The 21,076-nt window shown below is 51.0% G+C and overlaps 1 protein-coding gene across 1 annotated transcript in view; it reads right to left on the reverse strand.

The window, feature by feature from the left end:
- Window positions 1-21,076, reverse strand: part of LOC119450127 (LIM/homeobox protein Lhx1) — a 95,474-nt gene that overhangs the window by 3,546 nt on the left and 70,852 nt on the right. Inside the window, exon 3 of the mRNA XM_037713493.2 lies at window positions 15,383-15,466. Within this exon, the coding sequence (XP_037569421.1) occupies window positions 15,383-15,398 (16 nt within the window). The 5' untranslated portion in view covers window positions 15,399-15,466. The remainder of the gene's footprint in view (window positions 1-15,382; window positions 15,467-21,076) is intronic.

The raw sequence follows: 21,076 nt of genomic DNA on the forward strand, positions 1-21,076 counted from the left end.
GCAAACACGTGAACATATAGTGGGCAGGGGAGACTCAAGGCTGTAGGTAGTACAAGGAAGAGACTAAAACACATGGAAACAAACGCGATAGCCGTCAGAAACGAGCCGAAGAAAATTAGAGACCACGCTAGAACATCATAGCTGTTTCGAAAGGCCATTTCTTGTTCCCTGTCTGTTATCACAAAATATTGCGGGGAAAGTTTATGATTACTATAAGTGGTCAAAACTAAGCCAGCGCCCTCTGTCACAGTGTCCACTATGTAGGCTATTGTGCAGCTTCGGAACGTAAAAGACCCACCTGAAGCAAAGTAGTACGTAGGTGACGTAGTGTATAGGTTCTCTACTATTGTGATTATGAGCTCTGTTTCTCAACCAAGGTGTCGCTCGTTGTCTCAAATTTATATTGGCTAGAAGATCAGGCTCATAAGCACTAAATACTGGGCTGCATACTTCAGTTATTAAAAAACAAAAGGCTCTGAAGTGAAGCGCATTAGTTTTGAAAAGCGAACTTTCCGAGCAGTATAGCACACCTCATGGTCTGATCTGTCTTTTTTTTTTTTTTCGTCGGCATGTTGATGTTTTAGTTATGGTTTTACACCACAAACCAATGGTCGGTGTGTTGCTACACGTTCCACTATTCATTTATTTCCTAATAGCTTTTGCACAACGGTGCAGATTTTCCAGGCGTATCAAAGTTCCCCGAAGGCGCCTTGCTGCGCCTTGCAAAATTGCTACGCACAAAAAGCCTCTTCACTATCCAGCGCGTCGAATGAATGTGAAGTGACATGCTGTTAGTGCCCAAATCTACACCATCGGCAGCGCCATACAGTGAAGCGATAATTCCAAGAGGATTGTAGAAGCCGTGCACAGGGAGCCTTAAGGGCATAGCTTACCCCTGCCGATGACCTGCACCTCCGCCTTTTAGATGCGACCTTTCCTGATCATATGAAGTCCGGATAATGCACCGAGTACCTCGTTTTTTTAACATCTCACAAAGCCGAGCTAGACAGGTGATTTCTCCACTTAGAGGCGTAGAAGAAGGAATAGAAAGCAGCAAGAAGCGTTAAGCGCGGAGGATGTTCGGTATTCAGACCCAGCAACGTACGCAACTCCTCATACATTCTACTCCTTTTATCTTTCTTTCTCCTGGTTCTCAACGCTCGTTCTCGTGTTCAGCGAGTACATGCTCCGATAGAGAAATGAAAGGAGGCGGCCGGCCTCTTCAGCAACGCATATATAGGTACACATTGCGGACGCCGCGGCAGCGGCTAAAAGGGTGAGAGGAAGGAAAGGCCCCTCGCCCGAATGGGACGACAGGTGATCGTATCTAAGTTGAGCGGCTGTTGGCTGGCGGGACAACGAAAGAGGACACTCCAGCGGCAGCACGGCAAGCACACTAAACACGGCGACCGTGAGTGCGTGAGTGCGTGTGTGCGCGTGAGCGAGCGCGTTCGATAAAGACGAGACAGCCATTTCCTATCGGGCCACCGTTTAAATGCCTCTTTCGAAAAGGGGGGGCGACTATATAAGCTTCCCTTCATCGCTTTCTTTTTTTCTCTCCCGTCCTTTGTACACTCGAAGACGTCGTCGTCTCTTTTCGATACCGGCGCAGCCGCCGCCTCTGTTGCCTCCATCGGTGCCGTCGTCTTCGTTCATGCCAGCAACGAGAATGGACTGCTGATGTGGTTCGAACAAATTTCCTGTCCTTCGAGGCCTTTATTTCCGCACCGTTCCGACGCGCCGGGCCTGCCAAGTGCGCCCGGCGCGGCATCACGCGGGATTCTTGCGCTTCGCTCTCGAGGCCCGGCCAGAAATGGAACGAGCGAAAAGCCCTAGACACAAGAAGAGTACAGAAGAGGTACACAGCTTCGGCCTATTGCAAAAATGCAAGCGAGAGAAAGATCGAAAGGGGGCGCCGGTAGCACGATGGCTTAGAAGCATCCAGGGAAGAGGAGAAATGGGCTTTTCATCCAACTTGGGCAAATGCTCCCTGCCTCCCCACGAAGATAGACGCTTATAAGCCGGAGATCACATTATGCCGTTTTCGTTTCTTTCTTTCTTCTTTTTTTTCTGTCTTTAGCTCGCAACGTTCCCTATTGGAAAGTCCGCGCGCGACGGCCATTCGTGGTGGCGGCCAGCTTTCGCGAGTATCGGCGATCCAGGAAGCGTCGTTGTCTACCACCACCTCCTTCTCCGTCGGTCCGATCTTGTAATTCAGTGCCTGCTCTCGAAAGGTTGATCCTAAAGTGCCGCTGCAGCCCACCCTTCTCAGAAGACGAGAGTGGCGGCGGCTGCGGGGCAATCGAAAAGCTTCCCCGCCTATACCGGCGTTATCTCCGTCGAGGATGTTCGATAAGGGTCTCTCGCACCGCACAAACACGATGTCGCCTTGCTCGCGCACCATCTAATGCATGTTTTTTTTTTTCCGCACTCTCTCTCTTCTATTCACTCCGCCTTCTATAGTCTGCTCGAGCTTGTTACTTCGGTTCTGCTTCACCGTGCCTTATACCCCTGCTCGCCAGCGCCTTTCGCGCTCTGTTTCCGAGAGCAGGGGGGGAGGGGGGGGGGGGTGGACACGCGGCCACGGGACTCCCTAGTGAGCCTCAGCAGAAATACGACTCACCGCGCGCCCTCCGCGAGCCAGCGCAGCAGCGCTGCAGGAAAGCGCGACGGCGGGCCATAGGCAATCTGCGGCGCCCATCGCGCGCGCGCGGCTCCTACGGGTATACAGCATCAGCGTCGCAACCACCCCTCCCCGCTCGTTCGCCCGCGCAAAGCCCCGCAATTTGAGCGCATGGCCCGCGAAGCGCTCGGCCCGTCTGCCGAGAGGCCTCTTGCGATGCGGGTCATGTCCTGACCGTCTGGGCGCTGCCACGGCGTGGCGGGGAAACGGCGGCGGCGACGACGACGACAACGACGATGGAGCGGGGTCCCTTCCTTCCTTCGCGTCCTGGATCGATTCCCGTTCAGCAGCATTGTCGGACGAGATGGAAAAAGCGCTCGCTGGCACAAGCCGCCCCCATATCTTCGCCCGCCGCCGTGCCGAGAAGCCCATACTAATGCGAGTCCCCCGTGTCCGCTCTGATTTGTGCCCGCCCTGTCTCACGGAGAAGGGCGAAAAAGAAAGTCGAGCGCGTACGAAGGAAACAGCCGCGCGATGCTCCTGCCTCGCTGTCGTACAGCCAACGCCAGCGCCCTCACGCGAGTCCCCGATCAGCGTTACGACGAGCTTTCTTTTGCGGTTGGCTTGCCGTCCACGAGCGTCGTGCTACTACTGATTCTTGCTTCGAGATGGAAATTCCGGGAACGTCGTCACAGGCTTCCATGGCAGCCAGACCGTGCCTCGCAAACCGGCCTCAATACCTGCGACGTTCCTTTAGTTTGCCGCTCTTACGTTTGCGCGTCTCAGCAAAAGTAATTCTGAGCCATTAATCAGCGACGGACATCAACAAACTCAATCTTGGAACTACGCCGTAATGAGCAGAGATCCTGCGCGCCAGCCTTTCCTGCGGGACTTTTGCTGCCACATAATCGCGACGGCCTCGTTGTATACCTTTTCAGCGTCGTGCTTGTTTAGCTCGCAGATCACGCTCAAATGTCAAGCCCCCGCATTTCTGCCTCTGCTGCTCCGGCCTTCTAGGTTAAAGTTTGCCTGCCCGGTAATGGATTCGATCGCTCGCTTGTTAAAGCGGCAGCAAAGAAGGAAGAAGAGCAAAAAAAAAAAAGGAAAGAAAGAAAGAAAGAAAGAAAACCAGCGCTGCAGTTTATCTCCTCTTAGGAATATATCGGTCTCCTCATGCCCAATCATTCTCGTTTGTGAGCGAGGATCGATCGATGCATAGCTAATCAGGGTAATAAAAACCGTCACGCTCTTTAAAGACCTGTCATCACAACTCTATTCACCGCTGCGTTAACACATCTTCTCAGCATGAGCAGTGTAGCGAAAGCAGAAACGCTGTGTGCTTTCCACATGCTAGACAGTTGGAACGCACAAATGAACTATACACATGCCGTCTCTTTCTTCCATTTTCTGTTTATATCTCTTCCTTCCTTTCGAAGTCGGTCTTCAGCAGTTGTGCACCTAGCAATGCCGGAGTATGTCCTCCAGAGAGACCACGATAACAATCTGTAGACAAAAGCGAGCGCTCCGCGCCGTAAGGATCTCGTTTATAGCGCTGCCACTGTTTTGCTCTTACCTTCGTACATGTCCGTGATAATGTCACTTTCTTCGAAAAAACGACGACGACGACGACGACGCAGAACGGAACATGAAAACAGCCGTCACCTCTTCTTCAACTTCCTTTTTTTTTCTATCTGAGTCACTTTAAACAGTCCTGTGCAGCGTCGTATAAGAGCCGCTGGCCGCGTGTTAACCTGTTTGGACGCGGTGGGAACCATCATTTACAACCCCCGCCGACGAGCGGATGAGGGCGATGCTGTGTAGAGCGTAGGAGCGAGGCGATAGCGATCAAAATTTTTAAACGCAGCAGACCGAGCCACCCCGTCGTGCCGTTGTAGCCCGTTCTGAAGCGAAGGAGATGTTACGTACACGACGTACATAGAAGCTTCTTTCATTTCGTCGCTGGTCAAGTGCCGTCGGGCACGACAAGCTCTCTTTCTATCTCTCTTTCTGGCTGACATGCAGGACTGAGACGCTGTGCCCGTCGTGTAGGAAATAAAATCTTGCGATATCGGGCCCGAGATTCGGGGCGCTGGCGGCGGCGGCCAAGTGCGTCTCCCGAGAAAGCGAAAAAGAAGAAGGTTGTGTCAAGAGTCTATAGAGTATGTCCGTCTCTTACAAATACGACGTGCGCTTTCCGTATACAAGGCCTGCCTCCCTCTATCTGTTCACCGGCAAAGAGAGTAAGAAAAAAAAGAGAATTGAGGACGGGGCCGAGCTGAGATATTGCATATAATGCCGCGAAAGCTCGCGAGATTAAAATGGGAGTCACGACGACTTCGTAGAATCAAGTTGAGACAGGGGCCCGGTGTGTACCGCGTGGCCAGCAAACAAGAAACGAGTGAAGTAGTGTCGTCCCGGAGATTTCAAGAAGGAAGTCTTGTAGAAAAAAAAAGAAGCAGCATAGAAGGTGAAAAGGCAAAAAAAAAAGAAGAAAAGAAGAAAGACCGAAAGGGCCAGCGGGCCCATGGTATGGGAGGCGCATATAAGCGACGATATTGCGTCCCCTACCCTCGCCTCGCGGAGACGACTCGCATCGACACTTCCCTTGTTTTACGATTTCAGCCCGGAACGTGAGCCACTTTAAAATTTACTCCGTCCCGCCGTCCACGTGCCCGTTTTCATCTGGGCTCGGAGTGCAGCAAGCAATCTGCCGAACCCCCGAGCAGCGATCGCTCCCTCTTCTTCCCCAGCGGTCTCCTGCCGCCCTTGCCCCTTCAACGCGTTCCATCTTAGTCGTTCCCGGGGAAGATTTCATTCCGAAGCTGTAGCTTGGATGCCGTCGGGCCCGCTGGCGTTCTTGTTGTTTTCGTCCCGTTGCCTTGAACTCCCAATTCATGACGCCCCATAGCACCGAAACAGCATTTCACGATTTCCTTTTTCTCTGTCTCTCTTTTTTTTTTCCTGTGCGGATACGCCTTTTTCTGGCCTCCCCGTTCTCCGACACCACCGCATGCATCAATCCACTCACGAAGCGCGACGCCTCTTTGGTTCGTCTCTCCACGACCCAGCGCATTTTCGCGATCGTCGCGCCGGGAAGACCACGGGCGTGTTCATTCTCTTCCTTCGTCTCTCGTTCGCTAGCGTTGCTGCCTTCACCGAGGACAGGCGTCCTCTGTCCCCCCATCCTGTCCTCCCACTCCCGGCCTCCTCTTCCCTCTCGTTCCGAGCCCGTTCGTTGCATTTCGGCTCCTGCGGAACTAACCCCGCGCGGTGTGTCCCCGTGGTATTGTTTGATGGCTGCGCGGACGCTACCTGCATGGAGAGCAGCTTGACTCGCGCGGTCCATTCCAATTCCGACACCGAGATCGTCCCTTCGTCTTCTATGTCCTCTTGGCAGCATCTCCCTCCTTTCTTTATTTTTTTTTTCTGCGTCCGTCTTCTCCAGCTTTCGTTGCACTTGCAAAAACCTTCTCCTCGCTTCGTTATTCTATTTTTTTTTTTGCTCAGTACGAAGATTCACCAGCGGGCTTTTCTCGTCATGTTTTTGTTCCTGTCTAGGCCTGCCCCTCCCGCGCCGCTTGTTTTCTTTCCATTCTGGACGCCCCCGCTCGCCGGCACGAGGTGGCCCCCGTACAGCTGCTCCTTTCCTTTTGTGGGCCCCGCGCGCGCCATCATCGCGTAACAACGCAAAAACAGCGGCATCCATCGAGCAAGACGGATACGTATATACAGTACACATACACACACGCACGCGCACATATACACAAAGGTCTACGCGGCACCTCCGCAGCGTATTCTACACAGGATCGAGCTCTATATAGTGGAGGTTCGCTAGCTCGCCACGGTCACTCGCGCGCAATGCTGCGTAGGCCGAAATGTCCTCCTCCTGTCCTTCTCGGTGTTCCTTCTTTTCTTTTTTTTCTATTTTTTTATTAGACGCGGAGCTCGTTCGGATTTAAGTTCCGCTCCGTCTAGCTCCGTCCCTTTTCCTTCACTCGTCTGCCCAGCGACCCTATACTACTCAGCGTAAGGCGGGAGCGCCGCACTTGGCGTGCGAAGCTTCTTCTTCTCTGCCGCTGCGTCAAGCGTCGTGTTTTCTTTCGCTTTCGTCGTTCTTCGCAGCCGAGCTCTCGCTGCCCGCTAGCTTCCCTGACTGGAATATTCGCGACGACACATTTGCTTCGCGCGAGCGTCGTCCAGCGTCGCGCCTCTCTCCCTGTCCGAGTGGCCCCCCCGCTGTCGAGAGCCGTGCTGATGCCGCGGCTGCAATCGAGGTCCCTTCGCCAACGCCGCCGGCATCTCGAATTGCGACTGCAGGCACGCATACAGCGAGCGCTATGAAGGAAAAGGACGAACGACGGTGATGCTTCTGCGATACTTCCCTGACTCGACCGCGGCGGGCAGTATAACGCATAAATGCGGGGATGACGCACACGCGAGCTACTCGTTACCAGCGTGTGGGCTCTCGTTTCCGAGAGACGTCTATTACTCTTTTGCAGCTACGCTTCTCTTGTCTCTCACGCTTTGTCCTGCTTTGCCTCCTCATCGTGTAACGAGGAGAGCGCTGGCCTTCTTGGCCGCCGAGTGCATTTGATCACGACACCAACCTTTTCCCTCGGCGGGGTGCACGCGCGACGTCTCGAAAAGCGCCGAGCTATTGCGAGCAAAATGACAGGTATTCGTTTGTAGACGAAGTCCTTGCGGCCATCCCCGCGTTGGGCGTAAGCGGGTGGTTGGCGCTGCGGGAAGACTTCGGTAAAACGTTGTTTTTTATTTTCCTCACTTCTTGTCTTATTAACTCTTGGCGCACTCGTAACTGGGTACTCGCGTCCTGTACGGATCACAAGCCGTGATCGGCGGGCGTCGTGAGCTGGCTGTGTTGCGTGCGTGCGCCGAGTACTGAACGCTACACAGTCTGCGCGAACAGCTTGAAATTTGACAACTATGCACGCGTTAATTTTGACTGACATGTGCTCATTAATGTGAGCGAAATCTGCCAAAGAGGTAGATCACCGATTTCTTGAACTTTCTGAAAGCTATTGCCGGTATATCTAGAACTCGGTTTGCGAGCTCACAGCAGAAGGTGGAATACCGTCACCACCGAACAAATGCAATAGGTCACGGGTGCACATCACATGAGACAGTGTGCTTTGAGATCACTATTGGCGGTCGGACATGAACCACCAAAGGCGTAGAGAAAGTATTTAACAATTATTAGTCCACTCTAATAGCATAGCTCTACTCATCTTTCCATTCCTTTCCGTTTGTACCTCTGGTGGGAACTTTCGAAACCACTTCCCTCACGTGTCACTGACAGCGTAACCATATTAACCCCAACGTGCAAATGGCCAGCGAGTGCAGCCCCAACAGCCGCGTAAGGCTATGTGCACCCTTCAGGATTAAACCCCACGAGGCAAAGCGGTTAGCTCCGCAGTAGAGACAGTCAGTAGTTAGACGTCTCGTTGATGTTTCCTTTTTCTTTATTCCTTTCTTATTTATTTATTTTTGTGTTATTGGCATTTAAGTACGATGTGTGTGCACCAATGCACGACGGTCACGCTTCCGACGTCAGCGCAGAGCCCGTCGTTCAGCCATCAGCGGCAGGCGAAGAAGATTGCCTCGGAAACACCACACGCGCGCTCGCGCTCCCTCTATAGGATCGAAATAAGGAAGAGGGGGAGAGTGCCCCGAACATGCGGCGCTGAAAGGGAGCTCAATGGATGGGAGGAAGGAGATGGGGAGGAGGCCTAATGCAGGCGGTGCCCCGGCAAGCAGATTGGCGGCACGAACGCGCCGGATGATGCTCTTAGGTGTACCGACTCCGTCAACCCCAACTATCTTCGCAGCCCATTATCGGGGCAGGCCTGGTCGATTACAGCGGCGGGCCCTTTCCGCGGAGAAAGGCTGCCCGACGGGAAAATGCGCGCGGCCCGAGACAGAGCCGCCGGCTGCCTGCGGGCGGATCGTGTTAGCCGACGGTGGAGCACAGCCGCGCCGCACAGTGTGTATACAAGTCCATGCTTCTGCGGGCTCTCGCGTGACTCATTCGCGGTGAGCGCATTAAATGGGAAGCGTACAGTGAGAGGCGGCATTAAGGAAGGCTGAGCGCGTGCTCGGCGTTTCTCGCCGCGTGTATAACGCGCGAGTCGTTTTTGCGGCGCAGCGGCTGCTGCCGCAGCCGTGGGAGAAGTGAGAATTGCGCGCCATCGCTGCGAAGGGCGAGAAGAGGAAAGAGGCGCTATTAGTTGCGCCCCCGAGAGGAAATTGAGTGGATCCCGCTGGCACGGGGCAGTGCGACGAGCGCTAAGTGGGACGCCAGCTGACGGCGGTGTTTGGGTCCCCCGTGGTATTACGACAGCGAAACCGGAGGCGACGACGGCGACGTTGGCAGGCGGGGCGCGGGCGCTGAGCCTGTGTAGGGCAGGGGGGGGGGGGGGGGGATCGGTAATATGCCAGAGGCTCTGGTGCGCCCGCCTTGTCTTCACCCATGCCATTACGGTCGCCTTCTCCTATCGTTCGCGTCGCGTCATGGCGGCCCGTCACGAACGGCTGTCGTCATGAGTGCATTCACACAATGCCGCCATAGATTAGGAATTTACCGTCTACGCAAACCAGCATTTACATATTAGGTGGATGTTGCAAAGCTCTTTGCAATTTTGTACGGTGGGTCGAGGCTTTAGCCCAATTCCAGGTGGATAACAGGGTCCGTGTTCACAAAAACGTTGTTACGCTAGTAAAGTTCGTAAGAACAAAAACCGTCCAATAGGAACTGTGAATATATCATAAGTGAAGGCCGTCGACCAATACAAAAAACGTTTTTACGAACTAAAACCATTGTGAATTCGGCCCAATATTATCTTTCTTGTTGTAGTAGCTATATCCTGTAGCGGCGCTGCTCGCTGACCAGGTCGTCCCCACTCTGCTCCAGTTGTATTGTCCCAATTACTTCAATGTCATTTAGCTTTTCTATTTTGATCGTCATTATCTTCACTTCAACCCTTTCCTATCGTACGCCTCTTCCTGTCCCCTTATAGCCCAACGCTTAGTAGCTGCTTAGAGCACAGTGGTTCAGGCCGACCTCTCAGCTCTTTCTCTTATAATGAATCACTGTCTCTATCTATCTCACTTTAGTTAAACTTTGGGTTTCGGCTAGGTGGTAACTCAATGTAACAAATTAACATTGCTACCCATAGCCAAGGACACTAAAAGCAATACAAAAGGCGCACACGTTCAACTGTTGTATTTTTTTCTGAATTAAGTAGTATTTATTTTCACTAGAAAATAAATAAATAGAAAAGCAGAAACAAAAGCAACGATAAGCAAGGACAATACAGGTACAGGACTCAAAACAGAATAATTCAAAAAACGCTACGATACCATTCCCCAAGAATAATATTCGCTCGTCGATTTAGCGTCTTCTTTATGCTGCGCTTCAGCACGAGGTGCTCCCGCGATTCTTTAGCCAGTTTTGGCAAACGAAGTCCTGGTCGCTGACTTGAGCATTGAGTGGGAAAAAACGAGGTAGCTAAAGCGTTTGAAATCTAACGTGAGAACCCCTAGCCTTTACAAAGATGACTTGCAATCTGGGTTGTCAGGTCTTTCATATACCGCAATAGCAGTTATGTCGCAATTAGGCTATAGGACAGTTGCACGTGAATATGTCTCGTGGTGGCTGGGAATGTTTCGCGACTTCTCAAACCTTACAATTCTGCCAAGCATTTGCACTAAAGCGGCTGCAACACCGGTTGTCGCAGTCACGACATACAACCGGCACTGGCGTATACAGCACACAAATTCTTAAGGGCGAGCAAAAGGGGCGACATGTGTGTAGGGCAAGAAAAAGGTGAGGCTAGAAGTGGAAAGGCTGCGGAACGGAAACGACGCTGACGCTGTCGTAGAAAACGAACAGAATTTTTTTATGGGCGAGTAAAGAGACAACACCTGTGTACTGCAGCACAGAATGCAGCTCGAGGAGCAAATACAAGGCGTGCAGGCAGTGCAGGCATTTTTTTTTCTTCGATTACATTTGTAAGGCTGCAGTCAACGCAGCAGCTGTTTTGACTGCCCCGACGCTGCCAAAATAAGAGGGGGGGAGGAACTGCCGCTTTAAGGCTCTAAATCAGTGCGACATGCGAAAGCATCTCTTGCGAGCGAGCAGAAGTCCGCTGTCGATCTGCGCCTAACAATGCGCGACCGCGCGTCCGGTTAAGGAAACGCTCAAGGCACTTCGGCCGCGCGTAAATAGTTGCGACAAGCGCTGCCGTCTCTGCGTTGACTCGGAGGCAGTGTGCCCACTTTTCGCATTGATTGCATAAGAAAGACGAAAAATTAAGAAATCAACGAAACAAGAAAGCATTCGGGCAGTCTTTCTCTCTCTCTTTTTATTCGATATCAGGCCGCCCGAATGCTGACAGGCCAAGCTGTCCACAAGATTTCCTCGCATACGTCGGTTGGTCGGGACAGCAAGATGAAGAAGAGGCCTAGATGAAGAGAGAAAGGGAACACTAGAACGATGCGCACATATCCTCAGTCGTGGCGTGTACGCGTGCGAACCGTGGAGGGGGCTGTCACAAACGCTTCGGGAACATGCCGACGCGGGAGGCTAATTCAACTTCCACAAGAGCGAACACAACGTGTCTTCAGAGGCCGCCGCGTCTCGCCAAGGTTCTCGAAAGAAGAAGAAAGGGGGAAAGGGAAGCGGTAAAAGGACTCCCGTTTCGCATTCACGACTCGGCATTCGTTTCGGCCCCCGGGCAAGAAACGGACATGTCTCGCTGCTAGTGGAAGAGACGTCCGGAAGCCCCGCCATGCAGAGCGGCCGCCATTAGACGATAACATAACAAGAAGACGACGACGAAGACGCCGACGAAAGCTTGGCGGCGGACCGGAGCTGCCGCTCACACTCCCGCTTTTCCGACGCGGTCTGTGGCAGTGCCGGATTTTTTCTACTGACAACGACCACTGTACGCATCACTGGCAGATAGAGAAAGAGAAGAAGAAGGCGTACGGAGGGAGGGTGGAGGGAGCGGGGAGCGACGATAAGACTGAACCAGACTTCTCAAAAAGCAAGAGCCCTTGCAGAGTGGGAAGGGGGCACTCTCGGCCCCACTCCAGCGGCCCTCGCGGAACGGTCTAGCGAACAGCCGTCGGATACAGCGACTGCGCCGCTTCGCCGGCGCGAGGAGCCGCTCTTTCAAACAAGCGAGCAGAGGCGATTTTGAGCCATTCACGCTGCACGCTAGCTTGTTGACGCCGAGGGAGAGAGAGGAAGCGAAAAGGCATCATTGCCTTTAGCTTCCCGATTCTGTCCTGCATTGCCTCTTTTTTTTCCCCAATTTCCCCGTATATCCCTCTAGCGTCGCTTCCGCCAGCAGCTACGCCTGCTGCGCACGGGTAAGGAACGATCAGCGGGCGCGGCTGTCAGAAAATATTGCCTGCGAGACGAATGCGAGCACGAATTCGACTGACACCGCGCGGACCGAAATGCCGTCTCGCCGCTTTCGGGAAGAAAAGCCGACGGGAAGTGGAGAGGCGGTCCTTGAGAAAATTCGCGATGGATTCTTGCAGCTCTTATTCGTGCTGCCCGGTTCTTGTGCACACGCCGCACAACTTGGAGCGCCGCCCTTGTGCGAAATACGGTGGCGGCCGCGCCTGTGTCTCTCCAATGTCCGGTAACGACCAAGCGGACATCGCGAGGCGGACAATGCATGCGGAAGTCCGTTTCCCCCCCTTTTTGCACCTCGTCCTCGTCTTCTCAACGCCGTGTATCTCCGACATTTCTTTTTTTTTTCGGTTATCGGTTTTGTAGTTATTCCTTCATCCCTCTCTGTTTTTATAGGCTTGTACGCGATTATTTTCCCCCAACTTTTCAGAGTTCGTTTCATGGAAGAATGAAAGGGTAATCGAGGGCTTCGTGCGGGCTATAGAACGAGTGCGAGACCGAGTATGGGGCAGTGGATGCTGCGAGAGGCGGACGGTGTCCTGTCTGCGGGGCCCGGACGCACGCGATCAATGAGCAGAGAATGAATGAAAAGGGTACAGAAAAAAAAGAAGCGATGAACAAGCTGAATGCAGCGGGCGAGGCGGAAATTTCGCTGCCGCTAGACAGGAAATGAGATTTGTGCGTCCCTCAGGCGCTCCAGCGAACTGCCGCCCCCTTCAGCAGTAGACCAAGCGTTTCCACCCCCAATACTCCATCCCGCCTTCCGACCCAAGCCCCCCGCCCTCGCCCATCGTCCAAGCGTCCAGTTCCAGTTTCCTCATCGTAGCAGGCGAAGAAAAAAAAAGAGGAAGGCGATAGAGGAAGCTGTAGTGACCACCCTTGATGGAAAAAAAATACAGGATGATTTGGAGGAGTTTGCAGCGCCGCTTCAAAGACTGATTGCGTCAGAAGGCAGCAAGTACGTGTCTCATATTTTGTTCTTCTCGGAACCTGTAGAAAAAAAATATAGATATATAAACCGTAATCGGCAATCAAACTCTGATTTCGCGTTCTGGCTTTTCATTTCTCCTTCGTCAACGGATTGGGGTCTTCAGCGCCCCCTCTTTGCCAGCAGTAAGGCACGGGAGACGCCCTCTGGCGAGATGACGAGAAAGGAAATGGAAAAGGCACCGTGACAAGGCACCTTGTCCCGTAAAAGGGCAGTGTGCAGCTGGCTGCATTGAAGCCAATGGTTTGCTTCTTACGTCGAACGTCTTTGAGGCCTCGGGGGCATGTCCGTCTGCCAAGCTGATTGGAACTACGGCGATGCGGCAAAATGGACCGGTCTAACCCTCTGATATTGCTTTGGAAGCACCCTGGGACAGTCATTCGATGATATGAGCTCCTACGACGAGTAACGACGTGTCACGAAAAGTTGTTAATGCCAGTTGAGGGCGGCATTTCTATGCCACACGCGCCTCCGTTGATGTGAACCTCAATCTTCAGTCGAAAGGGGAGACCAGCTTGCGAACTGACTAAATTAAAAACGCCGTTACGCTGTGCTCATATTATTGGCACTGAGGTACATACATACGAGTATTGCTTCATAAGACAGTAACGTCCACCCATGCATGATAACTTTTGAACCAATATCTTCTAGTATTCGTTGACTTCCTCGGCTTTGCTCTCTATAACTCCGCTCTCAATTACCATGCAACGACTCTTCCCCTACATTCAAGGACCGAAAAAGAAAGACAACAAGAATGGACCAAACTTTTTTTTTTAGGTGGCAAATTACGTGAGACCATAAATGAAGACAATTTGTCTTCTTAATCACAAATTACATCGATATAAATAATGTATGCGACAAAATCTGTTATGCCTAAAGGTTAGGCTTAGATGTATACCCAGTAGTTCTGCGTCTATTTTAACCATGTGGTAGTTCCCACCCGGCCACGTTGTATTCGCGCCTGTCCCTACCTTCGTGCGTAGCTTACTGCGTTCCGCAGAGCTGGCTTCTCCGTGCAATGATGCCTTATGCGGAGAAGCTTCGCGTCAAGGTAACTTTACCAATGGTGACAGTGTGTGCGCGCGCGCGCGTGCGTGCGCGCGCTCGTGTAGTTGTGGGACAAAAGGACACGGTGGTGAAAGTGTGCATACGTGAAACTGCTGCACGGTTGTCATCTGAAATGTTTTAGATGCAGGTTAAATCATTAATATGCGCAGGAGTCTAAATCTGTGGCTTTCTTGTCCACTTCCTCCCTCTTTGCGCCGAGTTGCTTTTACTCCCTGCTACAGTGGCGCCGCATAGATAGCACCATAATAATAATTTTAAACATAAGAAAGAAAATGCGTCCAGCGGTGGTATTTGAACCAGAATCTCCCAGCTGAGCATGCGGATGCTCCAAACAACACAAGAATAATATTTCCCAACGAGGAAAAGGTGCTTCCAAACGTAATGGCTCCAACTTTTTTAATCCACACGCATATTACTATAATTATTATTATTATTAAAACACTGTATTGAAATAGTGACACCAGTTCCTACTGAAACTGTTACCTAACAGAGCGACTTATTCTTGTCTCAAGTGCAACGTCGCTTTCTGGTGATCGATGGCCAAGTGATATATGCGCAATAACGAAATTAAAAGGGAATGGCTGGCTCTGTCGACTAAAGCCCAGATGCGGGTCGAATCTTATTCTAGCTTATGGTGTTTTTCACCGGTCGATCTGGAGCGGCCGCCAAAATCCTGGAGCGAGTGCTCGCACTTCACCAATCCTAATCTGCCAGCGGAGAGCGAAAATGCTCCGCGCTGGGTCGTACCGGAAGTCTGTGAGCACACGTCACAAAAATCGACTTCCGCTATGTGTGTCTCCATACCACCAAAATCGTCGTTCCCCAGCGAGCGGAAGTGACGTATGCTTTTCGCCCTATTTCCGCCCGAATCCACGCCTCGACAGCGGAGCAAGTGAGAGCGATCCGGCGCGGAGCGAGTTGATCCGAAATGACCAGTAGAAAGCGCGACCCCGCTCCAACTCGACCAGTGAAATTTGGATTCGCCGCCGTGGAGCAAAAAATCCTGCCCCAGATCGACCAGTGAAAAACGCCATTAGACTAAGAGGCAGAGTTAAGTTCAGTACGTTATGTAAGCTTGAGAAGAGGTAACCGGTGGTCTTTTAATATAACGCAGATGGGGGTTGCTAAATAAAGGGAAACGCCATCTACGGTGGCAGGAAATTAAATTAGTAATCGATATTCGTCCTAAAGCGGATTTAAAAATAGCCGAATGCTGAAATTGGCGATAGCAATGAGATGGAGTTCAGAAGACGAGACTCACCTGCGCCGAAAAGCATGGCGCTGTTTCTCCGGGCCGTAGCCCGCACTTCTCTCCACAGGACTGCGTATATGCGACTCAATTTACCTGCAAAGAAAGGGAGAAAATAAACAGAGGTAGGAATAAGAAATCACGTGGAAGATAGCATGCTCGTATCCGAGACCATATTTGTGTCTAAAACAAAAGGTGGCGCCCAAAACCCGGCGTCTATGACGTGTTGTCGGCTCCCGCTATAGCAGCGGCCGCATAGATAGCAGAGGTCGTTGACGGTCGCATGCTATATACGCGGATACGCCGCTTCGGAGTGTTAAGAAGAACATGGCGGTCGACGGATTAGATGTAGCTACCTAAAAAAGAGCAGGAAATATAGAGACTTTCGATTTGGACACCAGCTATACGAAATAAATAAATCAAAATAATTACATCCTCCTCAGAACCGAAGACAGCTCGGGGACATATAAGCGTCTTTCAAACCAATTCTTATAGGTGCGGTCCAAAACATTACTTTTAAGACGTGTTTCCGGCTTCCAAATAGCTTCCGGTGCATGCCGTCAGTAAAAGTATAGTATAGCCTACAAGATCCGGGTCTGTTACACAGAGCCGTTGCTGGGGCGCGGATTTCGGTCATCACATATTACTGGTTTGTTCCGAACGCGACAATTTCAGCTTTTATTTGAATACCACGGTTACATGCTGACAGTAGCATCTCCATGTACGTAGGAAAACTACCCATCTTCCTATTTATTCCAGCATGAAACCCCGTTTTCTCTGCTTAAACACAAAGGCGAAGATGTAACATCATGTATGATGTTGGCATGATGATTGGTGCTTCCTCGATTTGCATGTTTACTCACGGTATTGGAAACGCACTTACTGGGTGCTTTTGGCCGTCTGTGGTCACACAACGATCTAGATAAATCGGTATGAGTTTTCACCAAAGCTGACGGCAAGAATAGGATAAAACCATTTCCACATACAATTCAGCGTGTATACAACTTTATATCCGAGTAGTATATTTGACGTAATCCCTTATTTGTTAATTTTGAAATGGATTGAAGGCAACATGCAGTATACTCTACAAGGGGGCTCAGGATAATATGCAGATTTTTAGTCAAAGGTAAAAAGAAGGACGATGACCACAAACAGTAAAGAAGTAGAAGACGTTCCAGCTTCCATGTGGGAGCATTGTTGACAATCTTAGTCAAAGGTAAAAACAAGGACGCCCACCACAAATAATAAGAAATACAAGACGTTTCCAGTTCAATACGAGAGTTTTTCATAGATTGGGAAAAATATTGGAGGACGCTTAAGCTTCGCTTTTATGAGTGAAACGCGATAGCATTCAAAGATCCCTGACTGCTTCTCACGCTTCCCGACAACTGCAGCTTAAGCAACCGTAATGGTTACCGGGAAACACTGGCGGCAAACCCTATGCACGAAGGCGAGCTTTCTGGTAGAAACGCAGCCTCTTGCGCTTACATGAACTGCGCAATCCTTTTTAGTTCATGTAAGCGCATGCGCAGTCTATACTGCTTCACACATATAGACCGATTCAGTGGCACAATAAACTTAGTTGAAAGTTTGCGCTTGGTGTGTGCGTTCTTCTCTCCCGTCCATGTCTTTTTTTTGCGCAATAATACTTGAGTAATAAATATATACGTTTACGTTAAGGTAAGAAACAGTGACATTGAAGTCCACGATGATTCGATAAATGACGCACACAAGACAAAATTATTCGCGCCGGTAAAGCGGAGCCATGAAAACACTTGCCTGTTTCATAGGACAGATCAAGACAAATGAAAAAAAAAGAAAGAAACTCGCATATTCGGGCAAGCCAGGATAAATAGATCATCGCACAGAAAAGTACGTTTCCAGCTATAGCTCTTTTGTTTCTTTTTTTTTTCGCTTTCTTTGCAAGCAACTTTATGTCGACAAGAATAAAACGATCCGACATAATGACGAAGAACATACGACCACTTAGTCCATAACAATTAACTTGGAAGGAGCTTTGAACTTTACAGTCTGTCTTATCTTATTTGTGCATAGTTCCCTATGGCTGCCAATGTTAAGCCCACCCAAGTCTGCCCGACGTCTATAACAAATCGACTCATTTGAATGCGCGTTATGGAACACCGGCTCTCCGTTGTGAAGTACACTCCGATGAGCTAGCGACGTATTCGGCGCCAGTGCAAGCTGCAGAAGCCTCTCGTAACGATTTAACGAGGTAAAAGCCTAAACGGAGGAAAATGATAGCCGGAACACTAACGCCGCTTTTGCGGCAACTCGCATGCATCGCACGTCGTCGCTTTTGCCTGTACGGTGCAGGGAGTCAAGTAAGTCATCACCCACGTGCAGTACGCTCTCCCAGCCAAGCCATGCTGCTCAAATAAATGTTTCTATATGCTAACCCATTTAAGCGTGCTAAGTGACCGATGTTTCGTCTTTCCAATTTCATTTCCTCCGATCATACAGTTATCGTATTCCCCCCGTCATGTTTTCTATTTTTGTTTTAGCCACCAATTCCTGAAATAAGGGCCGCTTGGCAACCTTTGTTTTGGGTGCCCGAGCGCACCTGGCTGCGTTGATGTGTAGAGCGGAAATTGTGGTAGTGAATAGCTTTTTGGTAGCCTAATAACAAAATAACAGGGGGAGTTGGCAGAGGTGAAGGTAGCTCACTTCGCAACATTCATTTTCTATGATAACGCATATAAAACGATTGCACCGTTCAGGGGCTTTTGCAAGCTCACAGCGCGTATAGAGTGGAAACTATAAGTCGGTAGCATCAAAATCGTCAACATTCTGAGTTTGCGCTAAACTGGCAAACGTGAAACTAGAAAGAAAGCAACAGTTCTGAAATTTTTACGTGAGCAAAATAAGCACCGGGGCTGGTAGAGCTCGCTGCACCACGTTCTCCTCACCCCCCCCCCCCCCCCCCCAGCTCCTGCCCCCCACCCCCCACTCACATCTGTCCCCGCCTACTGACACCAGCTACAGACACCAGCTGCACTTGTAGCTGGCCTATAGGAATTACAAGAAGGGTATGAAAACTGTCCTGTCTTTTCTGCCCAACTTACCTACATTCAAGTTACTGTCATCCGCCGTTCTCCTAGCTAGATTCAGTTTTTCCGATGCACTTCGAGATACATGAACTGACAACGCATACTGCAAGAGGTGGGGGGGGGGGGGGGGGGGGGGCATACGGCCTCTTTAGCCCCTACTTTAATGGAGCGCTGAAACATAACAGAGACATATAGCGACGACTCGAGGACACGGATAGGCGCAAAACGTCCGCCGTGGTTCCACTCCCGTCTTCTGGTGGCACAGAGGCGCCGTTCGAGCTCCCGCTGCACTGCGTGCAACTAGTGGAGCTGAACGTTGTAGACGCAGCGGCGCGCTGAGCGCGTGCCGCTTTGAGAAATCGCGCTGCCGAGCTTCGCCGCGCGCTGCGCCCTCGAGCGAAGGCGAGACGAGCGAGCGGCTCGCTGAAAGCGCTCGAAGCGACCGTAAAAGGGTGAGGTAGTTGGCGCGGGAAGAGAGGGAAGGGCCGTCGCACGGCGAACCCGACCCGCTCGTTTCCCGGAATATTTATACAAACGGGAATCCAAACGAAGATATTCTCCCTTGATCGCCCGCAATTTGGCCGGGCGCGGACGAGAGGAAAGCTCGGTTCGGGAGCCTCACAAGCACTGGAGCGGCGCCGAGCCAGTAGCGGTGCGCCGGCTGCCGAGAATCGAGGCAGTGATGACGATGCCTTTGGTTAGAGACTGTGCGTATAAAGCGGTGTTAACGCAGCCCCGCGGAACAGGTGTAGTTGAAGTCTGAAAGACAGGCGATATAGGTCCCTGAATATACGGGCACCAATAGGGTCGCACGGATACACAAATGCGGATTGGGTAGAATGGTAGTGGGAAAACAAAAGGGGGCTTTGTGCACAAATCAGTTACCATAAAGAATTTAGAATGAATTTTCTCAGGATTTGTAACTATTTCCAAATTTAACTTGTGAATACATGTGATATATCCGCACTCGGACATTCTTTCTTCCCTCACTCTGGAAAATGTAGTGTCTCCAATAAAGTGTGCCAGAGATTATCATTTTTGAGTGAGACAACCTGGCGTCCGTCCTTCCGCGTGCGCGCTCGTGCGCACGTGTTTGTGTGTGTTTGTGTGTGTTTGTGTGCGTGCGTGCGTGCGTGCGTGCGTGATTTACCGCTCATACGTCCTTCTTTAAGCTAGGCAACACAATTATTTTACGAACTGTCGTAACCTTCATCCCTTGTTTCATATTTATCTTGTTTCTTCTTCTTCCTTTGCACTTTGTCCAATGCTTACACGGAGTAGCCGCTTTAGAGTAGACGTCTCTGCCTCACTTCATAATTTTGCGGTATCTTATTGCATTCTAAGGTTCGAAACTATTTCAACGACTGTGTATTTGTCTCTTTCGACTAAATTTCCTGAATAACCTGCCCACGTTTTCGCCTGCATTCTGTCACCCAAATCGCGCAGCTGCTACACTCTCTAATCATTGCCATTGGTCATGGTTGTCTTGATTATGTTTTTTTTTTTTTCATTCGTAAGTGCTGTGCGCAATTGACCGACTGCATTCGCTAGTAAAATGCTCAACCAGCAGATTGGCTGTCATCTGCTTTTACGTGCAACTCTGGCGTAAGAAGTATTTTTCGCGAATACGGGCCCTCGCTCGCGCATATAAATTTACTCCGCTACTACGCTAAGGGGGACGGATAAATCCGTGCCGGAATGTCAGGCGTATGAAACAACGTCAGGTGAGCGCAGCACTGCCCCACCGTGCAAACCGCGAGCGGCCTCTCCGTGCTCCTAGCACGCACCTTCGCGACCGTCCCAGACAGAAGGGAGGAGCGAGCGAATAGCATCGCGATTCACGAACTCGACAAAGGAGATTCGTTATGTGGCGTTTTATTGCGGCGAACCGAAGGCGGCTGCCATGCGGCGTACGCTCCCCCCTCTAGGGCCCGCTGCTTCATTTTTTTTATTTGATCTTTCTCTCCCTGAATGACGCTCGTCTTTTCGCGGTCCTGCTCGCACAATGTGCGCTTGATTATTTTCAGCCGGAACAGTCGCTATCACTTCCACACGCGCCGAGAGGGAAAGCCACTCTCGTCGGCCCTGATTGTCGAGTAGGCACACCAAAGATTTCGTTTCCGAAAATTGAAAGCGTTTAGCTCCCGTAGCTGCTTGACGGCGTGAAAGTGAAATGACAGCGAATAAAGAAACTATATATAATATGTGATGGCAAAGTGGTAGCGTTGCGGTTGAGAAAAGCGCCAATTTTTAAACCCAGGACACATGCCTGCGTAATGCATGGTTTCACAGCTGTATGTCCACGCAGGTTCATTCAGATGCATGTGTGTTGGTGGAAGGGGGGGAGGGTAGTGGCAATAGGGGATGAGGATATCAGAATTAACCTCTGGTGGTTTGTGCCCATCCTAATAGCCCATATTAATGGCCGAAGTCACTGGTTGTACCGCCTACTTTGCGAAGGAACAATGCAACACTGATTATCTGACTACTCTTCCTTCGAAGATCAACGGGTTGCCCTCTGCGCCACCCTTAGCCAGCTTTATATAGAACGCCTCTAACCGGGATTAAGATCTTGAAATCCTGACCTCGCATATCGGAGGAGTATAGAAAGACGCAAGGGCACTGCTTAGGTTTCTGC

The sequence above is a fragment of the Dermacentor silvarum genome, chromosome 4 (genome assembly GCF_013339745.2).
Source record: "Dermacentor silvarum isolate Dsil-2018 chromosome 4, BIME_Dsil_1.4, whole genome shotgun sequence".
In the NCBI taxonomy this organism is placed as follows: Eukaryota; Metazoa; Arthropoda; class Arachnida; order Ixodida; family Ixodidae; genus Dermacentor; species Dermacentor silvarum.